The sequence below is a fragment of the Tiliqua scincoides genome, chromosome 3, assembly GCF_035046505.1.
Source record: "Tiliqua scincoides isolate rTilSci1 chromosome 3, rTilSci1.hap2, whole genome shotgun sequence".
Taxonomy (NCBI): Eukaryota; Metazoa; Chordata; class Lepidosauria; order Squamata; family Scincidae; genus Tiliqua; species Tiliqua scincoides.
Genome location: NC_089823.1, coordinates 194,203,512 through 194,226,302, shown reverse-complemented (window position 1 = coordinate 194,226,302; position 22,791 = coordinate 194,203,512). Strand labels below are relative to the sequence as shown.

General features: G+C 41.9%; 1 protein-coding gene across 2 annotated transcripts in view; it reads right to left on the bottom strand.

The window, feature by feature from the left end:
* The window catches only part of NGEF (neuronal guanine nucleotide exchange factor), a 63,560-nt gene that overhangs the window by 20,876 nt on the left and 19,893 nt on the right, over positions 1 to 22,791 (bottom strand). Inside the window, exons 3-6 of one of the 2 annotated variants that reach the window (XM_066620217.1) lie at positions 18,189 to 18,419; positions 16,995 to 17,137; positions 11,973 to 12,247; positions 786 to 946 (exon numbers count right to left, since the gene is read on the bottom strand). In XM_066620217.1, coding sequence (XP_066476314.1) covers positions 786 to 946; positions 11,973 to 12,247; positions 16,995 to 17,137; positions 18,189 to 18,419 — 810 coding nt within the window. Of the gene's footprint in view, positions 1 to 785; positions 947 to 11,972; positions 12,248 to 16,994; positions 17,138 to 17,875; positions 17,906 to 18,188; positions 18,420 to 22,791 lie in introns of those variants that run through there. The other variant, XM_066620218.1, reaches the window with a different exon arrangement.

The following is a 22,791-nucleotide window of genomic DNA, read 5'->3' as shown; positions in this document are numbered from 1 at the left end:
GGAATCTATGCAGCTTGTCTCTTGGTGAGTTACTCCAGATCAGTGCTGAGTTGAAATCTAGCCCCCCATTATGTATATACAACTATAGTAATATATAACAATACATATAACAAATATACTATATAACAATATAAAATATATATCAAATCTAAAAATATATTTCAATTATATATATATATATAACAAAAAGTATAACAATTATACTATTCCCTGTTGCACAATATGATTGCATAATCAGTGACATTATTTTTCAAATAGCATCTTTCCTCTGAACTGCCTCCAAGTCCTGCCGCTCCAAACAGCCTGTAGTGCCCAGCCAGAAAAATATACACATGAATGTAAGGATGAGCATAGGAGGGGCTAGCCATGCTGCACTGTATCTGCTGTCCGCACAATTCCCCATTCCCTCTCACCAGCCTGCCTAAAGCCTGTGCCTTTAAGGTACAACTGAGTACCCACCACAGGATGGGAATTCTTTTTCCCCATGCGGCTGTTGGAATTTAATTTTTTGTATGTGGCTATTTCTGGTGCAAAAGAAGAGACTGAACTAACTGCATGGGATTCAGCAATATTGCAACTCAGTATAGTAATGGAAATTAATGCATTTCTCCATGAGATTAAAGGAGAAAAAAAAGTAAATTTTTAAAAGTTGATCTAGGAATGTAGAAGAAAAGCACGATCTCCTCCCTACACATCGTCAGATACAATACCAAAAGAAGAGATGGAAAATTCATAATCTAACTGGAAGGTTTCATTCCAACTCAAGTAACCATTAAAAGATTTACCGTTCACTGACTGCCATGACATCCAAGACATTGGAGAAGAGAATGTGAGCCTCTGAGGGATGTAGAATCTTTTTCAAACGTTCATTTTCCATGAAATGATATACCAGTAAATTCAAGCTCTTGTAGTATGAAGCTTCTGAGGTGACCAATTCAAACATGGCCTGTGGGAGAATTCCAAAGTTTTCATATGTGAAGACCATGAAAGTCTCAGTGATTGTCACTCAAATCTGATTTTTCAGTGACAATGTAAAAGTTCACAGTACTGCACTGATTAGCAAGCCTAGTTAACAGGGCACATTAGAGACTGAAATAAAACATGCATAAAACAAAGGCAAACCCTAAAAGGCATGTCCAATATTTTGAATATTTATGTGCACTGGATGAAATATGCACATTTTGGTGACTGTTGTCCTGATCCATCTAAAGGGATTCACATTTTCAGCAAATCTGGACACTGATACAGCTCCCTTTTATTTTTATGAATGCATACATGTTATGGATAGAGTGCTCTCCCTCCCTCTGTTAAAAATTTTTTTACACACCTTTTCCTACATAATTTTCAAGATTCAACATTGATCTTCAGCAGTTGCTCTTCCTAAGTCCACAGACATGGAACTTGACTTCTATTAGCCTGCCTTTATCATAGCACTTTAAACAGAAAAATGTCACTGTATGGTTCGTACATATTATATCTGATAATTAAAATTGTAGTAGGGCAAGGAAAGTGAGGGTAATGTTCTAGAAGTGAAAGAGAAATGCCTGTGGGAAAAGAAATACAGAAAGGAGGGGGATAAACATACAGGTTTCATTTTAATGCCAATTTTTAATTATGAGGGATCAGCATAAAGTGCTTTATGCCTTAACTGCTTGGTGTAGGAATACTGCATCTTCTCAAAGGCTCAGCCAAAAGACTGGTGGGGGGGGGGAGTGTAGCAAAGAATGAAGAGGGAAAATAAGTTTCTTACAGTTGAAAATATTTTCCCAATTAATTCTAGTGCCTGTTTGAAGAAGGCATTTAATGAAGGCATTTAATGAAGAATTAGAGCCAAAGAGTAAACCTCCTTGCTGTATCTATCTACTTTTGTTTAAAATGTTAAATTATATTAGTAAGAATTCTGCTGTGGATAGTAAGGATAATGCCAGTCTTTATTTCAGCCCTGTACAACTGTTTGCAGGAGTAGGGGACCTATTAGGATGGTCCACCTCAGTGAGTCTAATGAATCTAGGTGGTTTCCTAATGGCTCTTGTTTATTTCCCTGTCCCCGCTGCTGCCAAAGTCCCAGCCAGCCTTTGCAATGAGAAAATGGCCTATGTAGTCAACAATAATCTCTGTGGTTGAGCTAAACTAGCTCCCTGATTTTCTAGAGATCTGGGACAGCAACAAGGGTGACAAATAGAGTAAAAGCAGGATGAATTCAGTGGATTGGCTAGCGCTAATTTCAGAGTCTACTTTGTGGCAAAGAAGTTGTACTGTTCCACTATCATTGCAACCACAGAGCCATCTGGTAGAGTTGTTTTCTACGATTAGGAGACTTAGCATCTTGATCCTTGAGGAGGGAAAGAACACTTGAATACACACTGTGAATTGTTTGCAAGGCAGACAAAATCTGTAGTTGGTAGTGTTTCAGTGGATCATTAGGAAGGGTATTGAGAACAAAATGGCTAGTATTATAATGCCGTTGTACAAATCTATGGTAAGGCCACACCTGGAGTATTGTGTCCAGTTCTGGTCACCGAATCTCAAAAAAGACATAGTGGAAATGGAAAAGGTGCAAAAGAGAGCGACTAAGATGATTACGGGGCTGGGGTACCTTCCTTATGAGGAAAGGCTACAGCGGTTGGGCCTTTTCAGCCTAGAAAAGAGACGCCTGAGGGGGGACATGATTGAGACATACAAAATTATGCAGGGGATGGACAGAGTGGATAGAGAGATGCTCTTTACACTCTCACATAATACCAGAACCAGGGGACATCCACTAAAATTGAGTGTTGGGCGGGTTAGGATAGACAAAAGAAAATATTTCTTTACTCAGCGTGTGGTCGGTCTGTGGAACTCCTTGCCACAGGATGTGGTGCTGGTGTCTAGCCTAGACGCCTTCAAAAGGGGATTGGACAAGTTTCTGGAGGAAAAATCCATTATGGGGTACAAGCCATGATGTGTATGCGCAACCTCCTGATTTTAGAAATGGGTTATGTCAGAATGCCAGATGCAAGGGAGGGCACCAGGATGAGGTCTCTTGTTATCTGGTGTGCTCCCTGGGGCATTTGGTGGGCCGCTGTGAGATACAGGAAGCTGGACTAGATGGGCCTATGGCCTGATCCAGTGGGGCTGTTCTTATGTTCAGTGGATATCCCATGTCATGCCAAGATGGATATTTTTCAGTTGGGACAGCCCAAGGATGTGTCCTGGATTTTTGGAGTCTAATTACTGGTGTTCTTGACCTTTGCCACTCTGATGGATAATGGTGGCTGGGGAATGGCAACTGGTGGAGCAACTAAAAGGAATAGTAAATGTTACGTGAGGATATTCTATCTATCATGAAATAAGCAGTTGTTGGACCTCGGGGGGGGGGGAATAGCACATCCCACTGTACCAGTTCATTTCCAAGCAATTTCCACATTTCATTTTTGGGCAAGGTGCTCAAGTGTATCCCACCTCCTAGCTTTCCTGGGGGGATGGAGATTATCTGAATCCATTTCAATCCAGCTTTATACCTGGTTCTGGAGACAAAGATGACCTTGGTCACCACACTGTCTATGCTGGAAAGTGGACAGGAGGAGTATATCCCTCTTGATCCTCTGGTGCTCTCAGTGGATTTAGCTGCCATCGACCAAGATATCGTTCTGGACCACCCAGCTGGGATGGTCTCTGAGTTGCTGTCTTCAGTCCTCAAGGGACAGTTCTAGAAGATAGTGCTGGGAGTGCTGGGACTGAACTGCTGTTTGACTATACAGTCTCAGTCATGCCTGTGTAGTTCCACAGGATCTATCTTGTTGTCCGTGCTGTTAAATATCTATTTAAAACTGCTGAGGGGTTGAAGTTTGGTAGAATTAATAAGCAGATGCTAGAGCAGATGCTCAACTTTACTTTTTGAACACAATCCAAAGAAGCTGTGGAAGTTCTAAACAGAGTCCTGCGGTCACTAATGGACTCACCTTCTTTGGATAAATCTTTGTTGTGGCAAGCATTCAATTTATAAACTACACAGAGATGTTCTTATTGTGCTGGTACATTAGATGCTGCTAATCTACTGTATTTTAATGCCTATGGCTCTAATTGTTTTTAACACATTGCAAGCTATCTTGGGCAGCCATTGCTCAGGCTAAAAATAAATAAAATAATAAGCAATCAGTGCTAATCTGAAACACAGAGAAGCATGTCACCTGAAAGCATGTTATTTCCAATCCCCCTTTGGTGAATTTTCTAATGTGTTTGCAAGGGTGGAGATGCTGTTGGGAAGAGTGAACATATTCCTGTTGCCAAGGCAACTGCTACTGGTCCCTTGCCCTGATCCTGTTTTGCATAGTTGACTCACAGCCCAATCTTAGGGCGCCTTCCAATGACAGAACTAGCATTCTGTCAGTGGAAGGAACCTCTCTGTTGGTGCTGCAGTGACAAGGCTTGCAATGGGGCTGACAGCGTGAAAGGCTGGTGACAGCGTGCACATGCTACCAGAGCACAACCAGAGGACATGAGTTGTTCTCATGCAGAGGCTGGGCTGTGGGTAGAGAGGGGGAAGATTGGAGCAGGGATTGGGACTGTGAAGAGGTGTGTCAAGAGATGGCAGTTATCGACAGCGACAGCACCGCCTATACCCCCCCACCTGGCCTCAACACTCCCCCTTGGGTCAACTCAGATAGCTGGTGCAAATCTGAGTGGACCAATCAGGGACCATGGCACAGCAGAGTAGACAAGTAAAAATTTCTTTTACTTTCCCATCACATCATGCTCCCTGGCTGGACCTTGGTCCCTGGCATATAGCAGAGCAGGTGCTGCAGCATGGTATTTGCCAGCAGGGGATAGGATTGGACCATAAATGTGGCAGGATGGGGCTGAACACTTAAATGCATGCATTGCCCATGTCGACTTCACAGTTTTCAATGGAATACATACTTAGATGCGCACCCAAATACACACCCCTGTCTACATTCTGCTGCTGCTAGTCACATGTAATGATGCATCACCGGAGCTAGACTGAGGAAATATCATAATGAGAAAAAATATATTTTAAACTGTAGTAATAAAATGATGAATTTATGTAACTGATAGGCAGTTGTTCCAAGCCTTCCCCCGTTACAGTCACTTCCTCGGTCATTTCCTCTATGTCACCACAGTACAAGAATCTGAGTAATGGCTCCTCTGGTTTGCTCTTCTAATTTTTTGCATCATTAAATTATATCCCATATAGCTGAAGAATGTCTTTGGTGATACATGTTTTTCTGCGGTTGACGCTTTACAGATGTCTAGATCATTAGTTATTCATCAGTGATATACTGTATAGTCCTATTTATCATTACTCATTACCCATTATCATTACCCCATTATTAGTGGCCTTTCCCCCTTCCCTATAACTCCTAGTGGTCTAAAGCAATTCAGCCTACTATGTTGTGCAGTTACTGTAATTTCCACATAGCATAATTTTAAACTAGTGCTTGTATTTATTGGAAATAGAAGAAGGAATGAATTATTGCTTAATATTCCATACAGCTGACCTGACCAGGCTGAAAAACAGAAATATGAAGATTTGAATCTAGTTACACTGGGTCTCCAAGTTATGGATGTCTAACATACCAAAATCCCAATTTACAGACAGTTTTTGCACAGATAGAGTCTATCCGGACTTTTGCTTTCATGCAGGTGCAACAGCAGTGCTCCAACTTGCATACGTTCTGACTTTTGGACAAGCCTCTGGAATGGAACCAGGAGATAAGTTGGACTTAGGGCCCAATCCTATCCAACTTTCCAGCACCAGTGCAGCTGCAATGCAGCCCCAAGGTAAGGAAACTAATGTTCCTTTACCTTGAGGAGGCCTCTGTGACTGCCGCCCCAACACAGGAAGCAGTGCATATTCCATTGGCACAGCAGCACTGGCACTGGAAAATTGGATAGGATTGGGCCCTTAGTTTATAACAGTATTATTTTAGAAGACTTTTTTTTGCTTTCTTAGCAGATCTGCTGTCATTCCCTGAACCTCTTTTTGACCATGTTCACAATTTATTCTAACATAGACACATTATACAGATTAGATCAGTGGTTCTCACACATTTAGCACCGGGACCCACTTTTTAGAATGAGAATCTGTCAGGATCCACTGGAAGTGATAGCATGACCGGAAGTGACATCATCAAGCAGGGCAATTTTTAACAATCCCAGGCTGCAATCCTACTCACACTTACCCAGGAGTAAATCCCATTTACCCTCATTGTTAAAAGCATATACATAGTAGCTTATTAAAAGTACAGGTCTGTAACATGTCCCCAAATGCAATCATGGTAGCATCAAATCTAATAAAAATAAAACATTGAAATCAACGGGGACCCACCTGAAATTGGCTCGCGACCCACCTAGTGGGTCCTGACCCACAGTTTGAGAAACACTGGATTAGATAGATAAAATGGATTAGAGTAACTGTCTAGATGATCCCAAGCACTTTCTAAGGTTACTATATCAGTAACTTTCCCGCAGTTTATTCTAGTACTTGAACTTATTCTGGTACTTGAGGGCACAGCATCCATTCTATTGTTTTTCCTCTGCTTATGGCCTCTGGCCGACTGATAATATTACACTAATTTTTCCTTTCTTTGGTAGTTATCACCCAGTTCTTATCTGTGTTGTGCCATAGGGTGGCATCAATTGTTGTTCACTAGCCCAATTCTATTTCCTCCTAGTACAAACAGAGGCTTGTACAGTTTTCAGGGCACACTCAAAAAACTTCAGGATGGAGAGTAAAAGATTGGTAGTAACTCTGTCCCCTTTCCGTCTTGAAAAGGCTCCTTGAACAGCATTCCAATAGCTGTTGCTGTAGGGTCAGCATCCAGTGGTAGGAGACGGGCATCTCCTTGTGCCAACGCTGTTGAGTTCTGATGACAATCCAATGCTCTGTGCTCATTTTAGAGTTATCCTCAACTTCTCCTGTTCCCATTAGGAACACTATTTAGGGAATGGAGGCATGTTTTTCCTCCAGTGCTTCCATGAGATAACTGGCATGTCATAACACCTATGGTTACTAAGGGGTATTAAAAAAAATAACCAAAACAAATGTTCTTAAATGTTTTAAAGTTTAATCTTGAATATATTAGGTTAGGTGTTTGAACTTTGATGTGAATCTAGTCCCATCCCCTCTCCCCTTAAACTGAAGACTTAAATGCTATTCCTGGCTCTCAAACTTTGCTAGCCCAGTTGACAGCGCTTTCTAAACAACAGCAGTATTCAACCTTCAAAGGAAGCTTTCACACATTCTCAAAAGGAGCCATACTTACATTTTGTTGTAATGAGGACAACTACCTTAAGTTTGACTGTTCTTTGGGAACACAGTTATCTCCTATGTTATGGCTACTGGACAACTGCATTGGTCCTAAGGAGACTTCTGTCAATAAAAATATGGCCAAGACTGGAGCAATAAGTGATATGTGACAGAAAAAAAGATTGCTGACTACGGCATCTGTTTTGAGTTCTCCCACATCATGTTTAAGAATATTAACAGCTCAATCCTACCCAGAGCTTATGCTAACAGATCTTGTGAGTCTGTGATGACAGCACAGAAGACATTCCATTGCACTGTGGGCCACGGCCACCAGGGCAAACAGCCAGAGACCGCACGTGGGCAACAGTGGTTCGCTGAACCTCCTCCACCTCATACTGCCACCAGTAAGTCAGCAAGGGGGGGTATAGAATGGGGGAGGATTGTGGGTGGCTTGGGATGGGAAGTGGGCTGAGCTGGGGGTGATTCAGGGGAGGATCTCAGTAGCAGTGTCTCAGACCAAGATTCTATCCCCCTTTTCTCAGTCCTACAGGCACCATTACACTCTTCAGTCTTATGCCAGCTATCTGAGGAGACCCATTGGAGGTCAGATAGTCTATGGTTGTGGTTCCCAAATTGTGAGCCTTGGCTCCCTGAGGATCTGTGGAAACCAGAAATGGGAGCCATAGAATCCTCGTAAAAAACCCATCGCCCTATACAGGATTGTAGCCCTAATGGCCATGGCCAATGGCCCAGTAGGTCAAGGGAACTGCTAGTCAAAGAAGTTTGGGAAGCACTGGCTATGAGAAGTAAAAAAAATTACTTATTCCTCCCAGACCTTCTGATCACCCCACCCCACCATAGCAAGCAGTACATCACTAGTGCTGTATGTTATAGTGGGGTTTAAGATAGGATAGGATATCCCACTCCTGGTGGGGGATAGAATTGGGCCATTAGCCCACATTGTGACATCACATTGTATATTTTTTTGTCCTTTCTTCACATCATTGGTTGCTATTAGGAAGAGCAGAGGAAACACAGTGTGATGACAACTTGACCTGGGGTAAGTGAAGAAGAGCTGGACTCAGAAATGCTGTTTTTGTCAGCATTTATGTGTCATGCATAATATGCAGTTCCTGCCCTGTGACACAGTGTATGTACACAAGTAGCAACACTTTCCCACTATTTAAACCTTGCTCTGGAAAAGACCCAGCACTAATCCTTTTGTTTTCTTTCTTGTTCTGTTTCTTTTGTCAAGGATCATGCAGATACATCCCGCAGACCACTGGTGGGCTCTGAACTACAGTGTACGTACATATTGCTACCCTATAGAACCTTCTGGTACAAATCTCTCTCAAAGTATCAGTTCAGACACTAAACAAGCACGTGAAAATTCATTTTGTTTATAGTTCAAGCAGTACTCTGTTACACCTAATTTGACACTGGAATCTTGAATTTAACATATTTGTTGCATCTCTTTATACACCCAGTTTCTGTTTTGGCTATCCCCCCGAACGTTTCTTTATTTAAATTTTTAATTAAATATATGAATTATATATATAACATTTATTTATCTGAACAAACTTTTTCCTGTAACTTATATGCCCCCTGAATTGACCTCCTATTCATTGTAAAGATGATCACCCTTTTCCCCTTTCCCTCTTAACAATCTACAAATGTTGATTTGCTATACTACAAAAACAACGCTTATAAGAAAACATTTTTCCAGTGGCACAATCCAGAAACAAGCATAAGATACAAGGTGATTTAAATTAAGTTACATACTGAGCTCTGTCTGCCCTAGTTATGATAGTTAAATAAGCACAAGAAATATTCATCATGCTTAATAGCTTATTATCTGTCTTTTGAAGCCACCAGATTTTGACCCTAAAATGTCTGTACTAACGTGTTGCTAAATAAAAAATTAATAACTACGCTGAGGTCCCAATCCTATCCAGCTTTCCAGAGCCTATGCAGGCTCAGTGCAGCCCTGAGGTAAGGACAAATGTTCCCTTATCTTGAGGAGGTCACCATGACTGCCCCCCAACACCAGGATGTAGCCCATTGGTAAGGTTGCATTGGCACTGGAAGGTTGGATAGGATTGGGCCCTGATAGTTCACAATGTAAATAAGAAATAGTTGACCTCTTGAGAGCTAAGACAGAACTGAAACTGGGGCCCTCTTATTAACTCTAAACTTCTTTGGTTATTTTTAGATTTCATAAAATCAGTCCAACAGAAACTATGAAGCTTCCTCTGACAAATATGGAGTTTGATCTGCCAATGAGGCACAAAGACCTGTCAGCTATATCTCAAATAATTGAATTATATCAATATTGAGCCTTGTCAAAATACACACTAGCTCTGTTCAGACAACATGCCCTCTGATGGTAATGTGTCAATTGGCTGTACTCGTTTCAGTTGCTGTGCATTTGGGCATTTTGTCTGCAAGGAGTACAGCTGCATGCACAAATGTTTCATTAATGTACAGACATGTGTCCACAACCTTTCAACCAGCGATGGACTGCATATACCACAGTCCCTCAGTGGTCTGCCCGAGACCGAGAATGCCCAAATAAGCCCATCTAAAAGTGCATTGAAGAGTGCATTGAGTGCACAAAAATCTATTTTGTGGTAAAGCCATCTAATATAGTGACTCATGTTTTATGACAGTGAGTTCATAATAAATATATGTCTAATGAACCTACAGCAATATCACTTTCATTCAGTGACCTTAGGCTGCTGTAGTAGAGTGTGTAGAGGAAAAAAAATCTGTTCACTATATATAATGATATACTTCTATCAAGACCCCTTGGTTCCCCCCCTTTTTTTGCTAATTAAAAAATCTCAACATTTTCAGCCCACCTCTTGGCCTTTCCCTTTCATTCACAGACCCCCTGCAGATAACGAAAATTGTGGATAATCAAATCGGCTACTTTTCAGTTCTGGTTCCCTCTGGAGGGCTTTCTGAAGCCTGCAGAGGCAGTGCATGTCCACCCACTGCCTCTGCGGGCTTCAGAATAGCCTGTAGAGGCGAAAAAGCGCCACTCCAGTTTCCCAAGGAAGGCCTGGAGGGCTTACCCGGGTGTAAGAATGCCTAATATGATGAAAACATCAATTCTGGTTTAGAACTGAGAAATAAATATGACCGGACATGGATGGATAACCAAATGGATGGAAGCCCCGGAGGGCTTCAGAATGCCTAATATGGTGAAAATATCACTTGCGATTTCCATTGGGAAACCGGAAGTGGCATTTTTCATCTCTCTGGGCCATTCCGAAGCCTGCAGAGGCAGCAGGTGGACGCATGCTGCCTTTTTGGGCTTCGGAAAGTCCTCTGGAGGGGACGACACAGCTCCGGTCCCCTTCAGAGGGGTCAGGCGGAGCCAAGTCTGGCTCAGTGTGGGTCTGGGGGATGCACATTGAGCCAGATTCACAGATGAAAAATCCACAGATTAACAGCCTCCACCTGTACAGGCTGAGCCTCATTATTCCATTCCCAGAACAAACGTGGATGGCAAAAAACGCATTAAAGCAAATCCATTTAAAAAACAAAGTTCCCTTGCTCCAGTGATTTAAAAACAGCTTTGCTGACCTTTGTGATGTAAGATAAAAGTCCTTAAGAAGACAACCGATCAATCAGTCCTCCGCTAAGTGCTTAGAAAGGCGCTTCACTCAGCCCCTCCCTTCACCAATGCAAAGTGATCACCTTTCTTTCACTTACTCAGGGAGAAGGGAGGAGTCACCTGGAGAGAGAAGGATTGATGAATTGTCAGCCAGTTGCCCTCTCTCTTTCTCATTAAGGAGGCTATTGTTCAGGACTGTTCGGTTTTTAAAACTGTCCTGTTCAGGCTGTTGTTCAGGACTGTTCAGTTTTCAAAACTGATTTTAAAGGAATGCATTTTTCCCCTTCTCCAGGGATCAGCACATTCATTCTCATTTGCAGTGGCCATTCGTGTTGAATCAAATCCGTGAATAAAAAATCTGTGTATAACAAGGCTGGACCTGTTTATACTTTACCCCCAAATCTTTTGGACCAATTAGTTTGCAATTTCCAAGATCCTTCCTTCTTCTTGTAAAATTGGTGTAACACTAGCTACTTTCTACTCATGAAGAAAAGAAACCTGATTTTAATTAAAGATTGATAATTTGACACTTGATTTTTTTGAAGGACTCTTGGATATCCATCCATTTCCAGTGTTTTGTTATTTATTTCTCAGTTCTAAACCTTTGTCATCTCTATTCGGCATACAAACAGAGATGAATGCAGTACCTGAAATCAATGGCTCATAAGTGGCCATTTCTTCAACATCTTCCATAGTGAGGACTAATACAAACACTTCATTTAGTTTGCCTGCAAAGTTTTAATCTTCAGTACTCCTTTTACACCTTCTTGTCCAGTTTCCCACTTCTGATGTATTTAAACACTATTTTATGATTAGCGTTTACATTTTCCACAACTTAGGCCTGGCTATACTGTATCTCCCATTGCTACTACTAATTCATTAGCAACACAATTGCTCTCATATGTAGAGGCTGGGTTTAAGGTGAACATGACTGAATGTTTGCTGGCTTGCTGAAAGACAGGAAATCAGTTAAAGCTTATCAAACAATCTCCTGAAAAACACCAAAGAGTTTAATTTTAAAAACAGTATCATCTTGTATTATATGAGTTTCAATAAAATATCAACAATGCAACACACACACACCCCCACAGCTGCTATTACCTCTTGAAGTTTGATCTCATCTGGCTGGAGAATATTCAGAACACCACTGCTTCTGACTTCTGGAAGATCTTGCCATAAATTAAACCTAGAAGTGGTGTTCCTGAGCAAGCTAATCTGGGGAATGGCTTTGTTTTCTACTGCATTTGTTTGTTCTGTTTCTGATGATGTTTCCACAGTAGCTAAGCACTCTTCAGTATCTGTCTGTGAATCCTGTAGCCGCCTAGCTTCAATCTCCTGGCGTGTGGATTTATCCCGATATTCCTGATACAAGAACCCTAAAAAGCAACAAGGTATGCAATGTGTTACTGAACAATCACCTGTTATACCAATGAGTATATTTGCTTTGCATTATTTTATTTGAGCATCTAACTACTAATAGCATCCATTAGTGAGCCACTTTAATTCCTCCATTTTAATAAAAGTAATGGAAAATATGAGTTTCGGTTTCATGCTATTTTTCAAAACCGGAATCACACTGAGGCATAGGCCTCCCCTGAATCAATTCTGTAAGACAAACTATAATAAATACATCCTTCTTTTACATATAAAACAGAAACATCATAAAAGAAAACATTTCTCCTCATACTAACAATGGATGTAAGTTTTTATAGTTCTTTACTAAAGCCCACCTTGGCACATTAGAGCAAGAATACACCATTTTTGTATGAGAAAACAGAATGTTTCAAATATTCACTCCTGAACCAAAATGGGTCTGCGAATCTTAGCTGCTGTGGTACAAATTATGAGTACTATGTCTTCATAGCTTAAAAACAGTACAGCAGCTTAAAATCAGTAACATTATCTCAGACTCCTACTGATTTTAAGCTGCTGTACTGTACTGTACTCAGGAGTCTGAGATAATGTTACTGATTTTAATGTACATAGCCTCCAGAATTGCATTTTGATAGGTATCATCTGTACTACAAAAAGAAAACTGTGAACAAATAGGTGTAGTGGACTCAAGCAACTGAACATCAAGCTATATTAGGAAAACATCAAACATACTAGCCAGTATAGGACAAAATTCCTTCCCAGTCTCAAATGTGATGATCAGTCAAGAGTCTGGGAATGAACAAGCACCAGCCATTTAATCTTATGGATATTTTATAGAGGCAAGTTCTACAATGCCAGGTACTTTCTTTAGTATCCAGATGAACCAAGACCAAAAAAAGAGACATGGCCACATGTAAAATACTTTTCTGATCCAACTGGTTCATCGCTGAGAAATCTGGATAAAAAGCTACCAAATTCTATATAAATATATCTAATGCTTTAACACAGTGAAGTTCCTTCTTTCTTGCAGCTATCATAGGTCCGTATTTCAAAATGTTACACTTCTAATAAGTAAAAACCTTCAGAAAGCAACAGCAGTCACCCAAGCACCAAAGCAATATATTTGTGGCAACTTTGCTCTACTGGGTATATTCAACACCAGCTGAAGCCAAAAGCAACCCAAGGAAATCAACAGCAACCCAAAATAGACCCAGTTCAGATGTCATAGCAGCTCAACCTCTAAAAATTAAGGTTTGGAAAACCAGAATAAGCCAAAGGCTTGCACCCTTCCTTCTCCTGCCACTCCCCCTCCTTTTGTTTGTTTAGAACCCTAATTTGTATCAATCCAGAAACAGGGCAAGCTATGGTTAGTATTAACAAGGAATTGCCCTCAAACTATGGTCAAAGGGCCCAATCCTATCCAACTTCCCAGCATATATGCAGCCATGCCAACGAGGCAAGCGTTGCATCCTGTGGTGGGGAGGCAGGCACTGTATATATTCTTTGGTTTGTAGCATAAATTGATAATGTCATTCTGGCCATGACATCACTTCCAGGTTAATGATTCTGGTTGATCCCAACAGGTTTTCATTCTAAAAATGTGTCCCAAGGCTAAAAAGTTTGAGAACTACTAGTCTAAGGCTATGTTTTTCAGTGGCTTGCAGATTCAGGTTTTGGGGTGATCCTAGTTAGCACTAACTCACATTGTGTTTCTAACTATGGTCAGACAAGAAAGCCATGAGAACTGCAGAACCTTGGTTGAATGTAAAAGAGAAAGGCTATTGCCATAGAAATTGCATCAAGCTATAAACTGCCATATGATTTGGCCTAGCAGTGACACAAACATATTGAACAAGAAACATACAGTTAAAACTAGTGGGAAATCTCACAATGAGAGATGAGGTCACCAATATACACTATGGCCTTCCCACCAAGATCAAGTTGCAGCAGTTCAAAAGCACTCTTGTAAACACCCATCAGACCCTAAATATCAATACAACCTCACAATTAACATAATCAAAGGAAACCTACTGAATACCTAGTGCAATGCAACAAATTTCTTCATAACTGCAAGAATACCATAAACATTTGAAATTTCTTTTGAATTTTCAGTGGCCCTACCTACAATAAAGACTCAAATTTGCACTGGAACCTTCAAAATATGAAGATCCAGGAACACAAATTACAAATCCAATTTCAGTCAAATTGGAAGACCAGTTACAGATCTCTAGAATATAAATTACTTGTTCTAAAAACATGAGTTTGTACTTACTTGTGAGCCATTCCTTCCATTAGCAAGCTACAATGTACTTTAAATTATTCCCCTCTTCAATGTTTTCAGTACAATATTAATGCTAGACATTTTAAAAATAGGTTTATTTGAATAATGCTTTCCATTTCATCTTATAAATTGTATAAATCAAGATTGTAAAGCAAACTGCTTGCATGTACATCAGTGCCAAGCACTTTCAAAACAACCGGAAATATATCTAGTGTATAAACTTAGAAACACAGATAATTTATAATGGGAAAGTAGCCATAAGGAATTCTTTTTTGTTTTTTGCATACTGCGAGTGCATTCAGTAATCACTTCTTTCTGGTACATTGTGCAAAATGGGATTAAAATAGAAATAGGAGAAACTGTACCTTGGAAACCATGCACTTTTCTGTTAGCTTCCCACACTTAACAGAAAAGGAGAGATTACACTTAAACGAACTGTATTATACGACTTTAATGGAATGATACTTACATAATTCCTCCTGAACTACTTTGTTACAGTTCTCAATAACTGTTAAAATGTTTGTTAATAATAAAAGCTATGCTTAGCATTAAACAGGACAATTAATATGGAAAGGGAAAAGCAATTCTTCAGTTGTTGGGGATAGAGCCATATAACAGATGCATTGAGGGGAATTTAATAATGTTTTTTGCATGAAAGAGAAGCATTTACCTAAACTCATATCCATATACCTAAACCAGTTATACAGATAGTACTTTTCACCAAGAGAGCTAAGAATCAACCTTGAAGAAGCACAGAATTATGTAAGTGGAGAGGGATAAATGGCATCAACCCTAAATCATAGCACTGAGGCAAGATTTTATCTGTAAATATATGTCATCAATTCACTCAGATAATCCAGGTATCATTATCATGAATACAAAGTAAAAGTTTTTCCACCCACTGCTGGAACAGAAGGGACCAACTTTTGCCCCCATTTTGAGAGCCTCACCACCTCACCACACAGCTGCAGAGGGGTGACATGGTAAGTACTGCAGGCATCGCAATGTGCTGTGTAAGCAGCCCCTCCTACTTGCCGTCAGAGCCAATTCGGTCAGCAAGGGCAATGTGCTCCTGCCACTTACAGGGCACGCTGTGGTGCCTGCGGTATTTACCATGCTGCCCCTGTGAAACTACACCACTGTTCTCCAACCAAACACCGAAAGGCTCCAATCTAGTGAGAGAGGGCTTCTCAACACTAGCATAGGACAATGGGTTATAATAGGGGTGATATTTAAGATTTTGATTGAGATCTAATACAAGGTTAGCAAAATAAAATAGTTCTCACTTCTTATGCAACTGCTGCAGCTGACAGGTATATTCAAAAGAGAGTAAACAGGTACAGTAAAGAAACTGCTGCTCCAGATACTTTGTACTGTATAATCAAGGCATAATGTTCTAGTACCATCCTGCTTAAATGGTTCTGAAACTTAAAAGCATTCCAGAGGAGGAAGTCTGCTCACAAATCTCAGGTTTTTTTGTTTTTATATATTCCACTCCAAATTTCTGATGCATATTATTCTTCATAACTTATTATGCCTTCAGCCACAGAAATAAAATATCTCTCTAGAGTATAAACTATAAGTCTACCCATTTCAATCAGCCAATTCTTCTGTTCTATATGTCTGTTGCATCATATTAACAGACTGATCCTCTGCATGTTCATACAGAAATCCCATGAAAGTGAAGAGGACTTAAAGGTTAACTACACTGCATGCGAACATGTATTCAAGTCTTAACATGGTAATGTTTGACAAAAGCAGTTTTGGGAGGGGTGTGGAGTGACAGGGGGAGGGTCATTATCTATTACTGTTTCCATGCTTCAAGTCAGTCACTCAATCTCAATCTGTCCCCTTCACCAGACTTCAAGTACATGTAAGTAAGGGCAAACAAGCATTTGAAGCCCCACAGTAGCTGTGTGCTTGTGTGTGTATATGTATACAAGTCAGTGGTTCTCACACTTTTAGCACCAGGACCCACTTTTTAGAATGAGAATCTGTCGGGATCCACGGAAAATGATGTCATGACAGGAAGTGACATCATCAAGCAGGGAAATTTTTTTAACAATTCTAGGCTGTAATCCTACCCACACTTATCCAGGAGTAAAAAGCATAAACATAGTAGCCTGTTCAAAGTACAGATCCATCACATTTCCCCAAGTGCAGTCACATACCATGGTAGCATCCAGTCTAATATATTAAAAATAAAATATTGAAATTAATGGGGACCCACCTGAAATTGGCTCATGACCCACCTAGTGGGTCTCGACCCACAGTTTGAGAAACAATGATTTAAGTAATCTGGGTCTGTGAATCTGTGAGTGGTGAAAGGGTTAAGTCCTCCCTGCAACCTCTCCACTCTCAATTACCTCCTCCCACATATGTCTTTCTCAGTCAAACACTGCATTAGATTTCTAATATAAATGTTTGTGGGTGAAATGTGCAGAATTGCAACTAAGTGCTCCTCTTACCTATTTGCTCTATGAAGTTCTTCCAGGAGTCAGCTGTCATTGGGTGAATCATTTGCAGTGCCTCAGGGAAAGCAGCTGGGCAGTCTGGAAGCACAGGGCTTTCTTCAGGAATAGAAATCTGTCCAGCCATGGAAGGGGATTCACTTTGGGGGAATTAAAAAAACAAAACACATAATCAGGAATGTGGGTGCCTCTCCTGCAACATTCTCAGCCCTTTCGACATGCTGATGGATAGTAGTGGTTCCATGACACTCAATTACTGTACACTGCTATCTAGTGAAGGCTTTCTTAGAAGTAAATTCCATTGCATGCAGTTGGGATTAAGGGTTATTCCCAGTTAAGGGTCCATAGGATTGCAGTCTAAAGGAAGGAAAATCAAACCAAACCAGTATGGAGATTGCGCTCCCTATAGACCAGTATATCCCACTGGAGTAGGAAGACAAGCTTGTGGGACAGACACACATAAGCAAATAGCACCATGGGGGGGGGGGGAGAAGACTGAGAAATCAGACTTTCTTTGGCCATCATAAGCCTTTGGTATATTGTTAAACCAAGAGGTGCCAGGGCTGAAACACTTCCTAAAGTCATGCCCTTATCATCAGTCCTGAAAGTCCTTCTCCCCTGAGCCCCAGTGTGGAAGAAGGTTCAGAGCAAAACTACTCCGCAGCTGCTCAGAAGCACAAACTGAGAAACACAGGCAGGGGGTGAGGGTGGCAGGAAGGGCAGCGTCTGACTAGGGCTACAATCCTATCCACACTTTCCTGGGAGTAACCCCATTGACTATAATGAGACTTACTTGTGAGCAGACATAACTAGGATTAGGCTGCCATGCCACCCACGCTTTCCTGGGAGCAAACCCCATCGACTACAATGGGACTTACTTCGGAGTGGACATGCCGAGGACTGGGCTGTGCACCTCGTCGGTCCCGTTCCAAGCGGAGGGTGGGGGGAGGTCCGGGGTTGGGAAGGGGGAGGGCAGCTGTGAGCGGCTCGAAGGCAACCACCCCCACGACCTGCGGGGCGAGGCGGGGGCAGGCGCTGCCCCTGGTTCCCTCCAGGGGGCCGCCAGCAGGCAGGGCGCGAGAGAAGCGGCACCGGCCGGAGTTGGTCGGAACTGCGGGGCTGGCGCGGGCGAGCGAGGCGCCCCGCCGCGAGGAGCTCTTTGCCTTCCTCCTCCCTCCTCCTCCTCCTCACCTGCCAGCCGGGCGGGCTCCGGCCACGCTCTCCGCGGAGCCTTCATGGTCCAGGGCGCAGGCGGCGCTCAGCGCGGCGGCCAGCAGCTCCATGCGAGGCGGCGGCGACAGTAGCAGCGAGTCCGGCAGCGAGAGGCGGCTGCTGCTGCTGCCACGGAGCGATTCCGCCGCAGTCGCGGGGCTGGGGGAGTCCGGACGGTTGCCACGGTAACCGGGGTAGGAAGGGAGCAGCCTGCGCGGGAGGGGGGAGGAAAGGGAAGGAGAAGTCGGTGAGAGCCGCCGCCGCCCCCTCGCCGCCTCTGCCAGCCCCCCCCCCCCAGCTCTCAGGCACCCACCTGCTTCCCAGAACCCTTCCCTGGCAGGCGCCTTCCAAAGGTCTTCTGGAGAGTCTGCAGCCCAGCAAGGAGGCTCCTCGCCCAGGCGTCCTGGGACACACAGTCTCCCCTGGCACACAAGAACCCCCTCCCCCGCGCAGGAACGTGCGGTGGGTTTGGAGGCAGGTGAGGCAGTGCCTCCCCACCAGAGTCCTTTGGAAAGCACCACTGTTGTGTGAGGTGCCCAAGCTCTGCGCTCCCTCCTTCCTTGCTTGCACGTGGGTTGTGGGTGCTTGGGCACCTCACACAACAGTGGTGCTTTCCAAAGGACTCTGGTGGGGAGGCACTGCCTCCCCTGCCCCCAGTGCCACGCACCCTTGCCTGAAGAGACCCTCCGCACCAAGGGGTCTCTGGAAAGACACACACCTGCACACCTCTTCAGATGCAGCCACAGAGGGAGGGGAAGGCTTGCCAAGGTGTCTGGAAAAGCACAGCTGGTGGTGTTTATTTATATTTAAAAGAGTTCTATCCTGCCTCTCCATTTGCAAATAAAGTGTCTGAGGCAACACACAATATATAAAAGACAAAATAGAAATACAAGTGAGTATTTCTTAAGAAGTCACCTGACCACATTTATAGCACAATCCTGTGCATATCTACTTGGAAGTAAGCCCCACTGTGGTCAATGGGGCTTACTCCCAGGAAAGTGTATACAGCAGTGGTTCTCAAACTTTTTAGCCACTTTTTAGAATGACAATCTTTTGGGACCCACTGGAAGTGATGTCACTGCTGGAAGTGACAACATCAAGCAGGAAAATTTTTGACAATCTGAGGCTGCAATTCTAGCCAAACTTACCCAGAAGTAAGCCCCATTGACTATCATTGTTAAAAACACACTAGCCCAGTGTTTCTCAAACTGTGGGACCCACTAGGTGGGTCACCATTCATTTCAATATTTTATTTTAATGTATTAGACTTGATGCTTCCATGGTATGTGACTGCATTTGGAGAAATGTTACAGACCTGTACTTTTAACAAGCTACTGTATATATTCTTTTAACAATGATAGTAAATGGAACTTATTCCTGGGTAAGTGTGGGTAGGACTCCAGCCTAGGTTTGACTTGGGGTGGTCATGTGGTTGCAAGTTCCATGTGCATTGACACTCAGGGTTACATTTTCTACAAACAACAATTTTATGTCTGGTGATTCTGAGTTTGAAATCAGGTAGTGGTGATTGTAACTTCAGCTGAACTAATCTGAAATAAATGGTGTGATGAATTATGTAGTGTTAACTCCATAGATCAAGATGGCTTTGCATCAAGAATTATTCCATTCTAAAGAGAGGTCTCTTACAGAACTATGGAGAATAGGTCTACCATTAATTAGCCCTGTCAGATAAACATGGGGACTCTGTGTTCAAAGATAGTATATCTGGGCGCAAACAGCTATCAATCAATCCTATTCTTCTTGTGCATTTTTCAGTACTATCTAGATGACTCCTCTTGGAGAAATGCTAGAATAGGGCTGCAGTCCTATACATTCTTATTTGGAAGTAAGCCCTATTGAATAAATGTGAGTTACTTCTGAGTAAACATGCATAGGATTGCACTGTAGACATACGCTATGAGATCTGATCCAGCAAGGCAATTATAATGTTTAGCTGATGTCCAACTTGCTGCTTTCTCTCGCAAGCTGGAGTGTAGGAGGAGAGTTATTTTATTCCACTTTCTATTTTGGTACACACTGTGCACTTATGTTTACAGAATAAGCACTGAGAACTGAAGGGATTTAGTTCACTTCCGTTGATTGATAAAGTGGCTTCCAAATCTAAACTCTCTAGAAAGACACAGCAATCCCGAGAATTCTACAACATCTCTGCAATGGTCTCTTCTCTCATCCTTTTTACACTGACTCCATCTCTAGGGGTGGAATCTTTGCAAAGGTGAAGTATCTGCAAAGATTCCACCTCTAGAGATGGAGTCAGTCCCTAAAGGAAAAAAAAAAATAGATGTTGCTATACAAGCAACCCTAATCCATGTTGAACTGGAGTCAGGTAATATTTATTTTGACTCAGGTATAGCTTTTGAACAGCCATACCTTTTGGAAACTATTTTATGAATCAAACTGATTAAAACAAAACTTCATCCAGGGTTATTCATTGCTGTTTTGAGGATTAAAAATAAATCAAGGATCTTTCAGGCACATTTTGCATGCAGACTTCAGTGCTCATCTGTACATGTGAAAATACATGTTCGGATATATGAAATATAGGCAATGTATTACGTTACCCATATATGAATCCCCTAGTTCAATGGAAAACAAATGATTATTTTCTTCATCTAATTTTAGTATCAGGCAAGTATTATGGTACTGTGTTAGACCATTCTGGATTTTTAAAAAGTTCTGATTCATTTGGCATAAACTCAGGACAGCTTGCACACACAAGTTTGACTCCTAGCTGTATGCAGGTGCTGCTGAGTTTTTTTTTCCCATATGTGCATTTATGAGACTGGGTGTGTTCTGTGAGAAGACAGTACTTGCTATCTAGAGGATCTGACAGCTCATAGAGGATTTCAGGGGCAGGGCAGGGTGTCATCAGAAGGTTTGATTTGGATTAATGTTCCAGTCAGTTGCCTCTTGTGGATGGAAATAAAAAGTGCTTGCTTGGTTAGCCTAAGAAAATTTCAATGAAGATGCAGCAAATTGATGTGTTTGGGCTGGTCATAAGTTATGCAACTCTTTAAAATTGTATAGGAATTAGTTTTGCCTGTTTCATTCTTAGAAATCATTAATATGGAGAGGAAATGAAATTCCACTTTTTCTAAGTCTAGCCCTTCAGAACATGCCCTGTTATAAATGAGGTGAGGGGCAGGCTTAGTATCCTTTCTTATAGGAAACTTGGAAAGTTGAAGTTGATGATACGCAATGTGTGTTTGGGGCCAAGTAGGAATATGTGAGTCATTTTGTGCTTGTTTTAGGAAGGAAGTTTTGTGTGAAGAGAAAGGTATGTACAGTATGTTCAAACTTGTGGGTGCTTGTAGTTTCTAGCACGAGGAGCAGAGGTTCTGAATAGACTCTCACTAAGAAGAGCAAGAGGGAGATTGTGACAGTAAATCACCATTTTCTCAGCAGGAGAACAAACTCAGTGGCCTTAATATTTGAAGAGGCAGATTAAAAGGAAAAACATATTTTGGGAACTGCTGCATTATGCAGTAGTAAAAAGTTTTACAAATGGGACTGGGATACAGCACCTAAATTTATTTTGACTATGGTATATCTTGAATCGTGCCCCAATTCAAAGTATTCCAGTATAAAGACACTTGGGGTAATTTACACCAATGAAAATGTTAAAGTGCTTCCACCCAATATAGAAAACTGAAATCTGGACACAATTTGCTCCTATGTGATGATTTGAAAAGTACAAGGGACATTTCTAGTCTAGCAATCAGAACACAAAATGCAAAGTCTTCATAACAGTACCCCAGTGGAAATGAACTACACACATGATGGAATGGAGAGGTGTGAGAGTTGGCCTTTCAGACATATAACCAGTTCCAGACTGGGAGTGAAGTTGCTAGGCCAAAGGTAAGTAGGATTGAAACAGAAAGATTATCTGCCAAATAAACTGGAGAGCTACTAATGTTCAATTGGGAATCAGTCTATAAAGAATTCTGCGCCTGACAATGCAGAACTGCAGATACCAAATTCAGGTTTTAAGGGGTATTTGTGTGGTCATGAAGGCTAGGCAGCAGGAAAAGGCAGAACAAAATACAGCAGAGTCACATCACACACATTTAACTGATGTGAATTCTAGTATATGCACTCAACAAAAAGACAAAGAGAAAAAATGTAAATAGTGCAGGCAATTCTGCCTACCATTCCATTCAGTGAGCATATGTCCCAGAGTGAGCATGAGACAGGTGTCAGGGGTCCCCCACCTGTACAAGGGCAGCAGCCTATTTGAGGCCTGCAGGGCCATGTATACCTGACTTGTCTCTTCTAGGCTGTCTTTCTCTTCCAGGCCTCAGAGCAGAGGCAGGCTGAAAGTTTTTTTTTTTAATAATAATAATAATAATAATAGTACAGGTATTTATATACTGCCTTTCTTGGTCTTTATTCAAGACTTTATTCAAGGCAGTTTACATAGGCAAGCTTATTTAAATCCCCGTAGGGATTTTTACAATTGAAAGAAGGTTCTATCTTTCAAGAACCACAACATTCAGGTGTTTCTCTCTGATCTGGTTTCACATTCTGGCCTCCATCCTCCCACGCTCAGAGCAGATGGAAT